General features: G+C 38.6%; 1 protein-coding gene across 1 annotated transcript; it reads left to right on the plus strand.

Annotated features, from left to right (window-relative positions):
- The first annotated feature begins 73 nt into the window (after nucleotides 1–73).
- Nucleotides 74–17,861, plus strand: PECR (peroxisomal trans-2-enoyl-CoA reductase). The gene is made up of 8 exons (XM_041409023.1): nucleotides 74–203; nucleotides 3,226–3,359; nucleotides 10,795–10,960; nucleotides 11,620–11,701; nucleotides 13,251–13,347; nucleotides 15,550–15,660; nucleotides 16,208–16,319; nucleotides 16,446–17,861. Exons 1-8 carry the CDS (start codon nucleotides 86–88, stop codon nucleotides 16,532–16,534), a joined length of 909 nt encoding a protein of 302 aa, XP_041264957.1. The 5' UTR covers nucleotides 74–85; the 3' UTR covers nucleotides 16,535–17,861.
- The last annotated feature ends 959 nt before the right edge of the window (nucleotides 17,862–18,820 follow it).

The raw sequence follows: 18,820 nt of genomic DNA on the forward strand, positions 1-18,820 counted from the left end.
CGAGCTCCGGGCGGGCGGGGCCGCGCGTCACACGGCGGGGGCTGGCGCGGCTGAGGCGGGCAGCGGGGAGGGAAGCAGGGGGAAGATGGCGGCGGCGGGGCGCGGGCTGCTGGCGGCGGGGCTGCTCCGCGGGCGGGTCGCCATTGTCACCGGCGGCGGCACCGGCATCGGCAAGGCCATCGCCGCCGACCTGCTGGCGCTAGGTGGGCGCGGGGCGGGCTCCGCAGGAAGCCCCGGTGGGGCAGCGGGGCCAGGCGGGTGTTGGGAGGGCGGATGGAGTTCGGGGGGCCGTCAGGAAGTGCCCGCGGGCGGTGCTGCCTTTCGGGGGCTGACGGCTCTCGGGGACGGTGCGAGGAGCCCGTGGGTGGGACATTGTGACAAGATCAGCAAGGGGTACGAGGCGAGGTTCATGTGGGGCTGTGCCTTTTGGCCCGCAAAACACTCGCTATTTTAAACACAAGAGGTCAATGAGGTTATGTTAAACCAGGACCCTTTCTCTCAGACTCTCCCTTCAGTGAGTTCTCGTCTTGCTTTAACTGGAGGGTTTACGAGGTTGTTGAACCTTGATTCTTACAGAGCAGTATCTTTAAACTGCTGCCCGCACAGTTACATCTTAGAGACGCGGTGCTTCTCCCGGTGTCTGCGATTTCAGGAACGTCCTGAAATTGAAGAACATCTTCATGATGCACGGCGTAGCTTTTCTTTCCCCTCTGAATGCAGAGAAGTGGTAAAACCTACAGTGAAAGGCAGTCTCCTGACTTTCTGATACGAGACCAGGAGAGGTAGGAATGACTCCTACATCCACCTTTGCAACACCTTTCCTGCAGATTTCAACTCTGCTAGGGATCATCGGCAGCAGGCTGGGTTTGGACAGTTTATTGTCACCATTAGAGTCAGCGCCTTCAGAATGCCGGCGCTAGCGTTACACCTCTCGGTGTCACACTCCCGTGGTTTGCCTTGTTGGAATGTGCACCGCTGCACTGCATAGTAAAGAGCTTTCTTTGTTACGCTGTGCTGGGAGACATCTCTGTCTTTCCTTGCCTTTCTACCCCAGCTTTCCACTTGCTTTGTAGAGCTGAATGGAGGATTAGTTCTGTTACCTTCGTATTATTGGGGAACCGAGTATTTTTTTTTCCAGGTGTCCTTACATGCTGCTTTAAAGAGGTGCTTTTTACCATCACACACTGTTGGTTGGTGATGTTACCCAGTTACCTTAAAATTGTGCTTAATTTGATCTTTGCTATTTTTCTCAAACAAGATACAACAACAAAAGTGTGTCCGTAACAGCCTAAATAGAACACAATAGAAAACAAATCTATATAAAGCACATGAGAAAAAATGAAGAAAGAGCTATACAGGGCTCAGGACTGACTGAGTAACCTTCTTCACCTGTAGACTTGCTGGTTACTCCTGACAAGATGATGATTTAGGAACTATTTCCATGTATACTCTGCACTTCAGGTAAGGGGGGCTGGTTTTTACAGGCAAAGGAGCAGTGACCCGTAATGCTAGTCATGATGAACATTGTTTATATAACCAGTCTCCTTTGAGGCCTTCTGGGCAAATTTATACTTTTTATCTGGAAATGTGTGCTGTTTTCCCTGACCCTATGAGGAAATGGTGTGGTCATTCTTTGTGAAGAAAATTAAGTGACGTTTTCAGCTTGCACACTATGTACCAAATGTTCTTCAGTGATTAGAATCTCTCCCTCTCCCAGTTAGTACATTTAGCAAAAATATAGTCTCTTACTGGACCTTATTCTATATCAATGTGTCTGTTAATAAGCACTTAAGTTGGTAAATACAACTGGGCTACTGTGATTCAGTATTTTGTGTTAACTGGTAATTGTGTGTGGCATTTTATGAACTTTGCTTTAGTTAGGTTGTGCAAGTGAATGGAGTTCTTAATTTAGAAAAAACCAGTGACTACTGTCTTTATATGTGTTGTTTTAAGATGGTCACTAATTAAAGGTGAAGCGCCTATTCCTAAGGACACATAGTTGTAAAGCTTTCCCCTGGAAGAATTAAACCCCTCTATTTTTAATTTTTTTTTTTAAATATATGTTTCATGAGACAGCCTGAGTCAAATGAACAGCTTGCTGCTCTTTCCTCCCTCTAGTTGTTTAGAGTTGATTCTGGTGTTTGCTTGATCACATGAGAGGCCAAATTCCACTCTGCAGCAGAGGAGGGAAAAAAACCCACACCTGGCAAGATGTTAACTTTTTCCTTTTTTTTTTTTGGCTGGCTGAGGATGGTTTATATTAAAGCAGATGAGAAGCAGACCTGATACGAAGAAGAGATTACTTCGGCTGAAATGCTAAGATGGAAGGAGCAAACTGGGAGCAAGACCTGCTTGGCTAGTAATTTGCTTATCCATTGCATCATATTGCATGCCTGCTGGATTTGCACTAGGAATTAATTTGGTGTCCTTTCATTTAGTCTGTGTAGTAGCAATTGCTGAAGCCCTAAAGCTGTCCTGCGTCCACTGATGTGGAAAGAAGATGAAGAAATTAGACTGGTTGTAGTATGAGTGCTTGACTTAAGTTTGGCACCTGCATTGTTTTTTCTCCATAGAATGAATCCTTCTGCCTCTAAATGCTGAAAAAAGGGAGTACTTGAGCTCCTGCCTTATTTTTTCTCTCCTTTCTGCAGCTAGAATTCTGCAGTGCCACAGGGAGGGCTCTGTTCCTGCTGTCTGTAGACTGCAGATAGGGATTGATCTTGTGAGGCTATTATCCTTTCCTTCAGTCTCTGCAGAGTTAAAAACCAGACCATTACATTTACTCACTGCTAGTCAAAATTACAGCCAGTTGTACAAGAAGATTATTTTTGTGGTTCTGAGAGCAAGCATTTTTTGTAATCAAGACCTGCAGAAACATCTTTAAATCACTTAATTGATAAATGAGGCAGCTGTGAGCAGAAGCAGCAGAAGTGATGTCTGAAAGCTGCTTTGCTGACTCTGCAACTCACAGGCTATCTTCTCTTCTGCAGGAAGGAGAGGAAATCTTGTGGACATTTTTTTTTAATTGCTCTTTTCCTGGCACAGAGGGATTTTTTTGCTAAGAAGCATCTGACATCAGTCATTTCTCTCTTGCAAGAATTTCAACACTGTGTTTTCTAGTCAGTGACTAATAAATGCACATCCTACAAGATATCTCCATGATGTTACTAAAAACCAGCGTAATTGTGTTAGCTGAATTATGTTTCATTTTGTCTCCACACACAGGTTGCAGTGTTGTTATTGCCTCTCGTAAATTTGACCGATTAAAAGCTGCTGCAGAAGAGCTGAATAACAGATTTGCCTCCATGAGTCCTGCCCAGGTGACCCCCATAGCGTGCAATATCCGCAAAGAAGAAGAGGTAACGATTAGTGACCTAGTTCTGGGGCTTAACATATCAGAAGCATATTGTGTATATAAATTCTCAGATCTCTAAAGATTTCTGGCCTTCTCAAAAGTAGCTTAGATCAGGGGAAAGGTGGAGCAAAGATCAGTAAATTCATCTGGATAGGTGTGCTTCTCAAGGAAAGACATTTGTTAGCCATGTAAGCAAAAAAGCATTTGTAAATATTGGCAAATATTTTTCTGACCACGCTTACATATTTCAGATATTTCTGGGAGATGCAGGCCTTGTAACTGGCATGTTCTGCAGTGAGGCAGAGCCCACTTAGCATGATTTTGTCACATTGCTGTGACAGAAGTGAGGGGGTGTAAACTTGTGAAGATGGAGACCTCAGAATAGTTCCTTCAAACAGGAAGGCATAGCATGGAATCTGAATGCTTGTGACTTGACACGAGTGCCCTGCATTGTCAGTTTGGCTTGTAGTAAAGCCAAAAAACCCCACAGATACATAATATTTTAGCCATGTCAGAAATTTTGGTTACAGTTTGAGGTATTTCTCATTGCAAACTCTGTTACTATTCAAGTTGATTTTAAATTTTTTTCTTCATATTACAGAAAAGGGAAGATAAGGGCAAAAGTACATAATCCAGGTTCTTCAAGTCTGCATGCACCTCCTAGTTCTTTTATCTCTGTAATTAAATATTTAAAAGCCCAACTTCAGGTTGGATTTTTAACTTTTTGAAGATAGCTAGAAAATCTTTCAGTAACCACTGATTACAGCATTTTTCTAAACCTCTCAAAGTATCTCTTAACCTAAATATTAATGACCTTCAGTAGCTATAAGGATGCTGGAAATATTCTAAGATATAGCCATAAAACAAAAATTAAAATTCTTCCCTTGTGGAACAGTTTTTGCCATAAAATATTTATAGTGATCTGCTCAGACTTTCTCTCCTGAAGGAGATGAACCCTGGGGCTGTGCAGTATGTCACTTCACTTACCAGTGAATTTTAGGTGTATATTTACTAGCATCAGCAGTGCAACATAATAGGTTATGGCAGATGTCAGAGGGCAACTTGCATGATTAAAGCTACAGGAAAGAAAAGAGGTAAAGAGGAAAAAAGGTTTAAGCTTTTTTTTCAGGTTTGTTTCTTGCAGAAAGTACTCTGGCATACTTAGCAACCTTCTGCAGGTGAACCTGACTTCTTTATCAGTGTGGAATTGACCAGTGAGAACTACAGTGGTCTGTGAGATAGTTTGGGGCTTGCTTGGATGGTGAAATAAGGTAATCTCCACTAAACTGACATTCCTTGTTTATTTTCTTCTTAAGTGTGGCTAAATGCCTATTTGACAAAACAGGCTTAAGTGGCTTTGGAAATTTTTGAAAGTGCTTTTCAAGCCTTCTTTATAATGCTGTGTAAAGAGTTTAGGCATTATTCTGTGTTATGGATAGCCATACTGATACTTGAAGAAACTTCTGTCTTTGCTATTACCTTGCAGTTTTATCTTAGAATTGTCCTGTTTCCAATTTAAACTCTGCCCATTTACAGACACACCAGAACTTTCCTAGAACTTTTCATATTATATTAGTGAAGCTTCTATTGGATGTCTCCTGTCAGTGGAAGTTCTCTTCAACCTTTCATGTCTGTTTCTATTGAAGAGAGGCTTCAGAGGAAAAAGACAGTTTAAACTCTAGTCTTGAACTTCTCAGTCATTGATTTAGTCTTATTCTTTGACTCACTTCAGTTCTGCAATTGCTTTTACTTATTTCTGTTCAAGTCCTATTTAGAAAAAAATTACTATGAAAATTTCATAAGCCTTTTACTGACGATCTGAATAATGAATGCAGTTTCTGTTGCGTGTTAACATAAGAACTTGTGTACCTGGTAAATATTTCTCCATTCCAGATGCCCATCTCCAAGACCAGATATTTTATTGGTTAGAGACATCCTGTGATTTTTGTTCTTCAGCTTGTGCCTCTCTGGCTCTGTTCTCTTCTGTTAATGCTGAGATTCTCAAAGATTTCTAAATCCTGACCGTGTGTTACTTAATTTCTGAATTTACTGTTGGACCAGAAATTTGTGTTTTCAGCTCTCAAATTTGTAGTGAGGATAGTGCTTCCTTACATTTACGTACTTTGTAGGTTGAAACTAGATAAACTCAAATTAACGATTGTTAACTTATGCTGCTAAAAACAGTCAGAACTGAGATGTTTGGCAGGTTTTCCACATCCCACTGCTTACTATTGCTTATTTAGTATGTCTCCTAGAGCAGCAATGGTGAAAAGTACTTTTTTCCTAATTTTCACTTGCTTGCCTTGTAGAAACTAGAGGAAAAGTACCTTTGGGCTTTTACTTAGATTCAGAGAGTATGTACATCCACTTTTAAAACCTACTCCATTCTTAACTTAAAATTTAGTGCCTGCGACTTGGAGTCATAGGAACAGGAATCAGTAGAAGATGTTGTTAAGGATTTTTCCAGCCTAGGAGGCAAATACTGAGTAAAGGTAACACATTAATATAACTCACTTCAGTATTTTCACAAATACATGAAGAGTTTCCTGTTACAGTGGAAGAGGGGATGAGAGGGCATGTCAGCTTTTGGTTTCCCTCATGAAAGAAGTGAGACTAGTTACAACTGTGTTGGTCCTATGTGCTACTCATTAGTAACATTACAACTCATTGTTTGCTTTCAGCTTAGTGTGAGTGAAGAGTATTTACCTCAGAAATCACGGGAGCACATTGTTGGGTAGAGAGGAGCAGCCCCTGCAAGAATTCTGTGTGAGTCACAACATCCTCCTTCTTAGCTCTTATACCAGGTACCAAAGAACATGTGCAGGAGAAAAACATAATAAATGTTGCAACAGGAGAAAAAAAAACTTCGGAGTTCAAGCTCCCTTAGATGTCAGAAGTGATCTATCACAAGCTTCAAAGCCCAGGAAGTTTCCTGAAGAAGTACATAATTCATTTAATATATCATTCTCTCTGACATCTCATTGAAGTCTTTCTAAGAGTAAATCTTTGTATTAAAGGAAGCCACCCAGATCACCTGTAGGATCACACCATTTCTTCTTATTACACAATGCCATTTTTTATAATCCCTCCTTCTCTATCAGTTGTTCTGCATTTCTCTAAAGGCCTCTATAAATTTTGTCCTGGTTTGAATTTTATAAACTGGAGGGAGGGACTTTGAATAGGGAAAATTTAAGAAAGATGAAGTTGCTTTCAAATTGCCAGAAGATTATTTTTTGCCTCCTATTGCAAATCTTAAAGTAACTGACCTGCTTTGAAGATGACACGGTTCATGCCTCTAGTTTGGATCTGTGAAATTCGAGCATTAGAAGGTTCATCCCTCACCATGTAGTCCAGGATGTTTGTTAGAGCTCTTTCTGGCCTAGGAATAGGCAAAGAAGGTGCAGTGAATTAATTACTGCAGAAACTTGATGGCAAATATCATGGGAATAGCTTAATGAATTCATATTTTTAAGTCTCTAAATCTTCATCCTCAGAAGCCCTTTTGCTTTCTAGCAAAGCTTACTTTTTGTTTAATGTGCAAGAAATAATCCTGCTTGATGGAGGATTTTGAACCACTGCATAACCTGTCAGGCTTATTTTTGTCAGGAGTTTGCTGCTGGTTTTGACTAGTTTTCCATTGAGTGTTCTGTAAAGGGTAAAAAACCTGTTTTATTTTTTTTTAAATGGCAGAGTAGAGGGTTCTGGGATAAGAGGACCTGAGGTTTCTCTATTCTGTCATTAGAATATATTTCTATGTTCTGTCATGGGACCTTATCCTGGAGTAGTGATTGTGCACCTGTTCCCTTTTCCTGTGGTATGGAGTGTATATAGTGATAGATGTTGCTTCTTAGTGATTATGAAACTGAAGTGATTTTCATTGTTTGCATATTTCCTGGCCTCATAATGTGTTAAGAGTAGATCTTTTGCATCTTGCTGAGATGCAAACCAGACAGTTCTGTGTGCATGTGTATCTTTATTTATCTCTTTTTGTGTCTTGAATTTTGAGCAACAGCAAAATCTGTTGACAGGGACAAGACATGAGGAATGAATGTCTGAATTAAGGGGAGGAAGGCAGGGAGAGAGCCTGAGAGAGATGGAGACCAAGCAGATGATGGTCACGAGCTGTGGATGCAGCTGTGTCCTCTCAGTCTTCTGGGGATACCACCTTCACACTGGCCAAGTTTCAAGTATCCATGGGGTGGTCACAGGTGCCATTCCCATAACTTGGGGTGATGTGTATGAGCAGTTGCTTCCTTTCCCACAGTTTGCTGCAATGGGCACTTTTGTCTGGATGCATTAACCAAGATGTTCTAACCTGATCTTACCTCTGCTAGGTCTGGAATTAATGCTTTCCTGTTGCAAATTCCTCCCTTCTGTTCTTCTCTCAAGAAGCTCCTGCTTTGGTGGCTTGTCATCTTTTGGCAAGTTCCTTCTGTGGCCTTGACAGCGTTCTGAGACAGGCAGCAGTACTCTTTAAATCCTTATACTTGTAAATCCTTTTTGCAATGCTCTGTGGACAAACATTTCTTTAGCTGGCACCTAGATTAGTAGAAGCTTACGTGTCTAGGTAAGTGGAAAAGAAATCCTTGTACTTCTGGTGGGCCACAGCTGTTCTTGAAATCAACAATTCAGAATTCTGTTCATGGTGTCTCCTTTCCATACTTGAACTCCAGCAACAGAACCTGCTGCTGGACCAGACCCTGAGGGTAAAATCTGTCAACTGGACATCAACAAGACAACTTCAGAGAGACTCAGTGCAGTGCTACTTAGCACATACCTTTTGTCTGAGCTCACTAGCTGCTTTTCTTTTCCAATAAACTTTATAGCTTAGCATAGGCTCAGTCGGTTTATAAATACTTAATGCCTGTCTGTGTGAAGCCTGTATTGAAAGACTGTAGCTTGGTGGGGAGTTGTGGATAAGAGATTCTTCTTGTTGTACTTTTAAATAACACAGCAGTAACACAGTAAAAATACCTGTTACCACTGTGCCAGAATGCCTATTAGTTCTAGCCACCATATCACAAATCTCTGAAACTCTGTAGTGGGTTGTTTTCCTGTGTATTTTACTCGCTTAGGGCTGCCTGTGAATGCATGTGGACATTTGTCCCTTTTCCCCGAGTCAGTGACTGCTGTCACCTCAGTTGTTTGTGAGTATATGCTACTGCCTAATACATCTAAGTTGAAGTCACATGGCAGATAAGTTCCTTATTGTTCTTTATTATATGTTCCAGTCTTCTGGTTATGTCTGAAGTGCCTGATTTTATTCTTTTCTGTCTTTTTCAGAAGAATGTCTTAAACTAGTAGCTCAACCTCATGCAGCTTTGCTTTGCTTCCAAAGAGAGTCTTTAATAGCTTTTCTAAGAAGTTCTTTCCAAGTGGATATTTTAATTACAGCAATACAAAAGAATCTTCTTTAGTAGTCACTGTGATTTAAATGTGTTCTGCCAGACCCTCCTTCTCCCTGTGCTGCTGGCCCCTGCCACCATGTTTGCTGTAAGTGGGAGAAGCACTGCAGTGATACTTTCCTACAGCACAGAAGACTTTGTGAAGATTGCTACAGCTGGAGCCATCTGAGCTGTCACTGGAGAACCTTCTGGCCTTTCCTGGCTTTCAGAAAGCAGAACTGATATGTGTTTGTTGTGGTTGGTTTCTAATTTTTTTCCCCCTGAGAATATGGTGCAACTCATAGGAGCAACAACAGTTCCTTAAGTGCAACAGATGAACAATTTTGAATTGATATGCTATGGCATATAAGATACATTTTTTCCAGCTGTTGAAAAGTTGTTTTAATGTCTCTTTTCAGTGGATTTTTCTTGTTAATTTGTTTTCAGTCTTTTCTTTTTATCATTCTTAGCATTTTTCATTCTTTCTCTCTTTCTCGTATTTCCACAGTGTGAATAGCCTTAGTCTGTTCAAATCTTCTTTGTACTGAAACCATTTCTGTTCCATAAATGAGCCCATATTTCAGTAACTTACAGAGAGTAATATTCAAAGCAAGATTCTCAGACTGACAGGGAGAAGAGTTTGTTATTGCTGAGCAAAGCTTAACTTTTGCTGCCTAGCCAGACAGAACTTGCCTTTGCTCACAACAAGAGAAAAGTAAAAGCCAGAATGTCCTTGTGGCATGGCTGTTCTTGCAAGCTATGAGTTTGGGACTGCTGTCACAGATGTTTTGGTTTTCTGGGCTTTTTCTAACATCCCACAACCTGCAGTGACTAATAAGTGAGGAATAAGCTGACATTCAGAATTTGAAGATGGGGTTTAGGTATTGAAGGCATTTTTTCCCAGCAGGCACTAGTTTTTCACTCATTATATGTTTGTTTAGGGTTTTGTTCTTTCAAGAGGTGCATGCTTACAGGATCCATTCTGTCCTGTTAAACCATTCTGTGCTGTTAGAAATAAAAGATTAGTAAGTAGATAGTAAGGCACCTATTTGTGAGACTGGGTGGTAACACTCATTGTGTGATACAGATAATGCATTGCTTGCACTTTTTTTTTGTTTCTGATGTTCTATTGCTAACTCAATACAGAGAAAGGCTGATTTATATTCTTCCCCTAGCCCAATCTGTTTGAGTGGCAGAATTGCTCCACCTGTTTGGTTTTCTGGTTTTTTTTTTTTTTTTTTTCTGTTTTTGTTCTGTTTTCTCTGACCACAGATGCTAGGTTATCTTTTTATATATGCTTGAGTAGGAATAACTGATGCATGGTGTCTAATTATGATTGATGATGTAAGCAGGAAACAATAATTTTGTCCCATTTCTTGTTTCTTTAGATAAATATTAAATTATTAAGTAGCTATGGAGTTCTTATTACTGTCTTGCAATAATAGTTTTGCTTAAGAAGATAATTTGTATTTCCAGCATTTTTTTAGACTTCATGTTTTGTCGGGTAATTAACCTTCTTGCTCTGTGTAAGAAGACTGGCTATTGCCAACTCATATGTCAGAGCTGTAGTGAATATACTGAACTTCTATATAAAGGTGATAAAACTCCACAGGATGAATTATGTTTTCTATTTTAAATGGTCAGGTATGTGGTCAGATAAAAATAACAGTAGCTACCTTATATGGAACTCTTTGCAGATCTCATGTGAACACCCCCACTCTTCTGAAAAACATCAGGAGATTCTTAATAGGTTGTCTGTAGTGGGCTTTTGTGTCTGTTTGATTTTACAAATCTTCAGCAGCTTAAATCCCCTTCTTCTTTGGGTGCTGGTATTTTATGCAGCACCTGCATTATACCAGCAAAATTTCCAAAGTAAACGTGGATACAACCCAGTCCTTCTTGGCTGGCTAAACCTGTCCTACCAATCTTGCAGCCTCTCTGAAGGCTAGACCTCCTCTTTTTCTGTGAAAAGGGCATGAAGGAGAATATACTGTCTGAGAACAAAACTGGGTGTAGACATTGATCAGCATGCCACACTAACAAATACTGTTTCAGGTAGAAGCTTTGGTGAAGTCTACACTGAGTCTGCATGGGAAGATTGACTTCCTGGTCAATAATGGAGGGGGCCAGTTTGCAAGTCCTTCTGAAGCCATCCGTGCAAAAGGCTGGAACGCCGTGATAGACACAAATCTGACAGGGACCTTCTATTGTTGCAAAGCAGGTAAGTCTGAGCATTAAGCTTTTTATGTTTTTTTACAGAAATACCAGAAGATAAGGAATGTCAAGTTTCCCTAGCTTCTTTTCATTCACTTATCTGACAGTGGATATTTGTTTTCCTGAGTCTCGTCCAAAGCTTTGCATTAAATGGTATATTACATTTGTTCATAAATACAAATATACATTTAGACAAGCATGATCTTCTGGTTAAGGCCAGGTTTGGGAAGTCAGTTGACTTGGATACTCATTTAAATGACTATAGGAAAACCCCCTAACTTTTGTGGCTTGTATTCACTGTGTATAACATAGGAAAATACTTTCTTCAGGGATATAAATTTAGGCTTAAATTTTAGTATGGTATATCATTCTCAGATAGCATTTGGAATGTGGAAATGAAAGTAATTTACATGGAAACATGAAGTCTTAATTTCCATCAAGTGCTTCGTGACAATCCTTGAGCCTTACCTGGACTGTGCCTGTTGCCTCATGGTCTCACCTCTGGATTGGCAAGGCTGTGGTACAAACAGCAGATTGGTTTTCTAAACCAGTATGACAAATGTGTAATGTGATTGCAGTTAAGACTCCAAATTTGGTTTCCAGTTGGCAAGTTCATTTGTATGCATTTCTTCTGATATTTATAGGTTATCTTCCTCCTTCATACAGTGTACAATGCCTGGATGCAGGAACATGGAGGAGCCATTGTCAACATTACTGCTGCCGTGAGAAATGGCTTTCCTGGGATGTCGTAATATATATTTTCTTTTTATACTTTCCTATATTTTTCCCCTAGAAATACTAACTGTTCCTAAACCTTTCAGAAAGGTGTGTACTGGGCAGCAGCAGAATATAGAAATACAGTAGTTAGGTCAAGAGAGAGAAAGGGTATCACTTGGCTGTATGTGTGGGGATCTATTAATAATCCAGTAGGTGGCATCTCTGGTCTCTCTCCACTTGTTTGTAAGAAACTATGAAGCAAGACTTGCCAGTGAAGCTTTAACTAGAAATGGTTCCCTTTTCTGGGTTTTTTTTTGGTTTGTTTTTTTTTTTTTTAACTTGGAAATTGAGTTTCTGTTGAAGAAATATAAAAATATATTTTGAGTAAGAATTGCATTAGGTCTCTTCGTCCTCATTCAGGGTTGAATGCTTTCAAAACCAACATATTTTAAGGAGCAGCAGCATATTTTCTCACTAGCTTGTTCTTCACAGTACAGAATAAATATAGAGATCCACACGGTGGTGCTGAAGCTACAGTTGTTTGAGTATCTCCACTGTGGTATCTGGTTCAGCTGTCACAGCAAATAGGCTGAAGATGTTTCAATTTGAGTTGAACTAAGAGGAAAAATAAGCTCATTCTGAATAACTGTGAAAAAATTTTCCTAAGTAACCGTTGTATGCAGGTGGATAGACAAAACTACTTGCAAATTAAATTGAGTTGGAACTTCTTGCAGAAATGTACTGTTGAAAAAGATATGCCTTTACAAGTCCAGCCACCACTCATGCCTAAAGTCACCTGATAAGAGTTTTTTATAAATATTAATTTTGAATGATTAATTTTGAATTTTTGAGAAGTTGTCATGTTTCCTCAGAGTGTGCCTAGTGGTTATCTATTTCTGGCCTGAACACATGAATAAGTTATCTTAGGTTTATTCTTTTCTAATTCTTTCCCTGTATTTGAGAACCTATTGTATCTGTCTCCTTTTAGTCTCTTTTGCTAGCTAAAGCAGCTAAATTTATTCATTTTCTCTGACTACAGCTGTCTACCATTCATTACTGCAGTAATTTTGTTTGCATTTGTTCAAACTTGTAATAATTTCAGACTGGTTACCTACAGCAGCGAGGTGTAGGAGTTCACTCTGATTCTCTCTATCTCCATCCACCTACAGTAATTTTTGAACAGTGATTTACTTTAATCATGTTTGTCAGAAGATTGTTTAAATCTTCCAGACCACTGTTCTTCCAGGTGTTGCTTTACCTGTGCAAGCTACAGGTAGTTTTACACAGTTTGAAATTCAGTTGTTTCTCTTTTTATAAGCCTCCTCCTGCAGTAGAGTGTTGCTGACCCCGTGTTGCATTGGGAAAGAGATTTTAAGTGTTTCTAGCAATGACAGGAAATCATTGCTTGTTTAAACAGTGAAGCTATGGTCAAACTTGGAAACTAGAGAGTCTCTCTCTTCCAGATGCTTGGTCCAGCCACAGAAAACCACTCTGATACCCTAATGAGGCTGCAGTAGAATTAGCACTGGACACTCCTAGCTAAGGGAACAGATGCTTCCTTTGCTTTCTTTTCTCCATAGGCACACAGGAGCTGCAAGAGCTGCAGTGGATAACCTAACCAAGACTTTAGCTTTAGAATGGGCTCACAGTGGAGTAAGAATCAACAGTGTTGCTCCTGTAAGTAATAGCAAATGGTCTGAGTAAAATTAGCTATTACATATGTTCATAGTTAGAGCTTTTGGACCAAAACAGATTTTTAAATAATTTTTTAAATGTATTACCAGTAACTGCTTGTGGATTGTTTATATATTTGTTTCTTTATAATTCCCTTACTGTGTTCTTTGGACCATTTGACAGTGTTTTGTACTTTTGGATGATGAGTCAGAGGATGTGGGATAAAATTGCTTCTGCTTTCTGCCTTTACTTGGCACGCTTGGTTTTTAGTTTTTTTATAGCTAAATGAAATAATACTGGTAGGAGTTGGTGACCTGTCTTACAAAGCCTTGACATAAAATTACTGAATGCTCTGTGTTTCAGTAATGGATACATTACTTCTGAGTTCAGGAAACCTTTCTGTTTGAGGTTCAGGTAATGCTGATGGTTTCCACCTATGTTTACAAACTTATTTTGAAAATCTCTGAGTGTCTCACATAATGCCTTTTACTTTGTCTCCTACATGTTAAGTTAGTTTAACTTTAGGCACATAATGACACTGTAATTGGAGTGTACTTTCTCTCAGAGAAATCATATGTAAAAATGTGTGTTTTGATTTTTTTCATAACAAATTGATGCAGACAGGAAACCACTATACAGGTCAGCTAAAATATGCCTGCCACATTTCTGAGGAAGTAGACAGCAGGTAGAGTTGTTTTAAGTAACTGTATAGAAAGAGCAGCTACATTTTATAGTGCTGCAAATACAGAAGTTATATAGAAGCTCTAGCCTTGGCATATGAGAATGTGTGATCTGTTTTGGTTTTCTCTTATCCACAATTTATTTTGCACATTTACTCCCTTGAAATTAAAAAAGGAAACATATACTTTGTCAGCCACTTCCACAGTCAGAATTTAGTTTATCTCACAGTGTCTTAAGTGAAGTGTCATGTTTGTTTAAGTGATCCCTAGGAAGATCTTGCTACTGTTTTTGTAGAATGTCTGTGTATTCTGTTGTGCCTCTTGTCCTGAAACATCTGGCTTGCTTTGTTTGGCATAGCATAGAATGCTTAATGGCAGATGTGTCTTAATCATCCAGGTAAAGGCTTTTATGTAACCTTTGTGAGACCCGATTCATCTGGAGACATGTTAGATGTTAAGATGTACTGACTTGTATTTCCTGTTTATCTGCTTTTTCTGATTTATCAAGTCTTGGGGAAGTAAGTAATTAAGACAGCATTATTATGTGAATATACTTTTCAGGCATGCTAATTATCTAATGAATCATGCTGATTAGAAATTATAGCACATGTCAGAAGACGTTTTTGACAAGCAAACACTTCAGGGCTTTGGCTCTTTTAGAAGTATTTGCTAGCTTTGTTACTATGCTGGTAACAAAAGTCCATGTTGTAGTTACAATAATACTTCTGTCACCTTTGTGGACCCATCAGGTCTGTGGTAACAATACAAAATTATTACTGCTTTAGGAGAGGAGAATAACCTGTAGGGAATGGATACTTAAAGAGGGAAGTGTGCATTCTGAAAAAAAGAGTTTCACTTACATTATACAGGTATCTTCAACATCTTAGTATACGCTTCACGGGTGAATTCAAATGTTGCTCTTTTACTTTAACTTGACTCCCAGAAGTTCTGTCCTAACTGGTGAATGTAACTCTGTGCTCACATTGCTATCTTATTCTCAAAACTTCCTTCTCACCAGTCACTCTGGTGACTGTGTGGTCACCAGAGCAAACACAGTCATCTTTTTCTGCTTCTAGAGCAGCTAAGTAGGGAGAGTCAGAATTCTGACTGAAATCTGTCTGCTTCGGTAATTCACAATAAATCGGTCTAGTACTCCTACAGATGACAAGAAACTTTGGAGAACTTGTTCTTGTGGCTTTGTAGTTTCCTGCTGTAATTTAACATGAAATGCTTGTAATTTCAAAGCAGCATCTGAGTTTTTTTATACTCCACTTTTGTGTTATTGAAGTGACAGCAGAGAATTGGAATAATCAGAATTATTGTGCTTGAACAGAGATGTGGCTAGCAGCCAAATTACCTTCTTGTATAAATTATACTATGCCATTACATTCAAAAACTTGTATTCAAGTGCTCTTTAGATAGTTCAGTCCCACAAAAAATCAGTAATGACAACTCCACAATTTTAGAATGATCAGTTTAAATGTATGCAAGAGAACTTAAGTTTCATGGTGCTGTTTTTAAATAGGGACTGGTATTTTCGGAAACTGCTGTTGCAAACTATGGAGAACAAGGTGTAATGATGTGGTTAAAGAGCATACCAAAGGTTCCTGCCAAGAGGTCAGCTGTTCCTGAGGAGGTAATGTATTTCAGAATGCTTCTGGTACACCTACTGCTGTGTCTCTATTTTGAAGCCACTTTATTGTATGGAGAACAAAAAAGATTTAATTTTGCGCTGTGATGGAATATTTAAAAAGAAGAAAGCTTGTACCAGTGTGTGGTTGTGCCAAGTGAGAGACTTAACCAGTAGTCACTGTTACACAGAAAATTTAATTCAGCTGCCTCTTACAGCTGAAGTGTTTGATACTAGACATTATTTCTTGAAAAAGTTGGCTTCAGTAGGAAGGACTGAAAGAATGAATATTAAGGGGAAAAAAGTGTATCTTTTTGGTTTTTGTGGTATCTGATGCTGCTCTCTGACAGCTTACTAGTTTTCCTCTGTTAAATACTTGATGTTTGTGGCTGGAAGGCTGTTACAGTTTTCATTACTAAGTAGAAAATGTTACTAGATCTTGCCTGTAAAAGTTTTCACAAACTTCTTTGACATGAACAATTCTCCGCAGTTTAAGAAAGGTGAAAATTTGACATTTTAAAATTAAGATTTTAAAATGTCATTCTTTTGCTAGATCTCTCCTGCAGTATGTTTCCTGCTGTCTCCAGCTGCATCATTCATAACTGGGATAACCATGGTTGTGGATGGTGGCCAGAGTTTGTATGGCCATGGCCTAGAAATACCTGGTAAGAAAGAAATTGGCTACAAAATAATGCCCTTCAAGTGACTGAAGTTGTGCAGTGGGAGGACACAAAAGTAAAATGTCTAGTTTCTCAATCAACTAAGTAAATTCTTGTATTTGTTTTCCTCAGATCATGACAGATGGCCCTCCCCACCAGAAGGAAAAAATTCTGAAATGCTGAAAAAGCTTGTTTCTGGCAAGTTCAAACCAAAGCTGTAAAAGAAAGTGATTTTACCCTTGCTGATAATCTCACTTTGTGATTTGACCTTATCATTCTCAGTAATAATTTATTTTGCTCATATGTATCTACATTAAGTGCCTTGATTTTGTTGGTTTATATTTAAAACTTTTGAAAGGCTTTACATTGTACATCCCTCCTCTGAAAGCAGTCACCCTGAAAACATTCAGTCTTTTGGGAAGGGAAAAGATATAAAAGACAGATTATCCATTTACACGAGCATTAAGTAATGGAGAATCCCAGCCAGAAGTGAATAAAAAGAATACTTATTTTGCAGTGAAGATAGCCAAGAGGGAATGTTTAGGAATCCTTCTGTCCTTGATGAATTTACAGAGAAGGTAATTGACATCTTTTACTATTAGTTGCATCAGTAACCCTTGGGTCAGTGTTAGCTCTACACTATTTCTGTTCAGCCACGTACTGAGTGTTCAACAATGGTTTTACCAACTAGAGTAAGTATTTATCTGAAAATAAATAAAAATAAGATGGAATACTGTTATTAATGTTTCAAACTAATGTGGCATATCATCTTTTGAATGTTTTGAATTGTTTGCAGATATAATGACATAAAGGAGTTAAGCTGGCTGCAACTTAAATTTGATAACAGAATAAGCAGATAATAGATACAGTGATAATAAATACATTATAGATTTAACATGAAAAATCCGTGGTGTATATTGCAGTGCTTTCTGCAGTATGCTACACTAGGAAAGGAGAAATTTGGAATTCTTCATTGCCAGCTAAAACACCTTTTATCCATACTTGTTATCTTACAATGTTAACAGAATTTTTTTCGTTACTGTCTTTAGGTGTGGTTTTAGCAAATAATGCAGAGATGCCATTTAAAAAATCGAAGTTTTGTAATACATCACTTGAAGCGGTTATATTTTTAAATTTTTTATTCACTTTAAGGCAAATGTTCCTATGTCTGCTCACTTTAATGAAAATATAAAAATACATAATGACTGTGTTTGTTTGCTGTAAGAACTGAAATTCCTGGAATCAAGTTGCTGCTGTAGAAGGGAACTTTTAATACTTCATTTTTGACTGAATGTAAGAATTTGATGGTTGTTTGTTCTCTGCAATGATGTTTGATTTTTGTGTCTTTCAGTAATATATGTGTTCTTGTATAGGTACATGTAGATTGCTTTTTCATTAAAATGAAATGAATGCCAGTTTTGGGTGGGGGAGGAGGAGTTTGGGCCATCATGTGTGTTCTTTCTGCTTTATCCTCTTTCCTTAGTAACTGGACAGTCATTTATGTGACACTGAGAAATTGGTACAGAGATAAAGCCAAATTTTTTCAAACCTCTTGTGCAAGGTATATTTTGTTTATTCCAAATATTAGTTGAGGGCACTCAGCAAGAGGATTCCTGGAAGAAAATGCACTTGTTAGATAACTAACTCTAGAAGTCTAGCCCATTGCATTCAAGTGAAGTTATTTAGTTTATTAACAGTTTGTTCCAACATCCTTAACATCTTTCTGGACAAGAAGGTTAATATGAATAAGCTTGAGACTTGTGGAACTTACTTTCTCTTTATGTTTGACTGTGAGTTTCTATGGTACATGTGCACTGTGGCTTTGAAGTGAAGTGGAAGTGAGTTGATTACTTTTATTATATCCCAGAAAATGTTCATTGAAATATTTGAGTACAAACTTGGAAATCATCAATTTTTAATCTTGCAAATTTCCTCTTTAACTATGCTATAGTGTGAATATTCATAAAGAGGGGAAGTTTATATGTAATGATGGTGAAATTAATCATTCACCTCAGGAAATCATGAGAACATTAGAAAGGTGAGCATTCTCCTGTGTGGGAGACAGATTGAGTCTGCAGTTAATAAATTCCTTCACAAGTAAAACGATAACAAACCTTTCTGCTTGTGCTGAATAAAATTTGACCTTGCCTTCTTCAACTTTCAGCAAAGCAATGGATGTACTAAGAAGATGTAAGTTCGTTCTTTAGAAGAGGCTGTGTGTGCTTTTTCTTTTTAACTGGCAGGAAGTTGAAATAGGCAGCATTTGTGGAGCCCTAACGTGCTCAGCTTAGTGCAGTAGGATAATTCACTCACAATACTCTAAGGGTAAATCTGGTTTCAAAATATAGAAAATACATTCTCGGAAGGAGAAGGGGACACATCAGCGTTGTCTGCTTTTCTCTGCTTCTGCTTTTTTTTTCCCAGTAATAGTATCAAGGTTCCCTCATAAGCTGAGGCATAAGGTTAACATTTTTATCACAATTGTTTAGATATTAGGATAGTAACTC

The sequence above is a fragment of the Onychostruthus taczanowskii genome, unplaced genomic scaffold (assembly GCF_017590055.1).
Source record: "Onychostruthus taczanowskii isolate IOZ18803 unplaced genomic scaffold, ASM1759005v1 scaffold10, whole genome shotgun sequence".
NCBI lineage: Eukaryota > Metazoa > Chordata > Aves > Passeriformes > Passeridae > Onychostruthus > Onychostruthus taczanowskii.

Bases quoted from the DNA above. Each gene is read 5' to 3' on its own strand.
- PECR (XM_041409023.1), top strand. From the start codon at position 86: ATGGCGGCGGCGGGGCGCGGGCTGCTGGCGGCGGGGCTGCTCCGCGGG. The intron at 3,360-10,794 runs GTAACGATTAGT...ATACTGTTTCAG, and splicing joins ATATCCGCAAAGAAGAAGAG to GTAGAAGCTTTGGTGAAGTC. The intron at 10,961-11,619 runs GTAAGTCTGAGC...TCCTTCATACAG, and splicing joins CTTCTATTGTTGCAAAGCAG to TGTACAATGCCTGGATGCAG.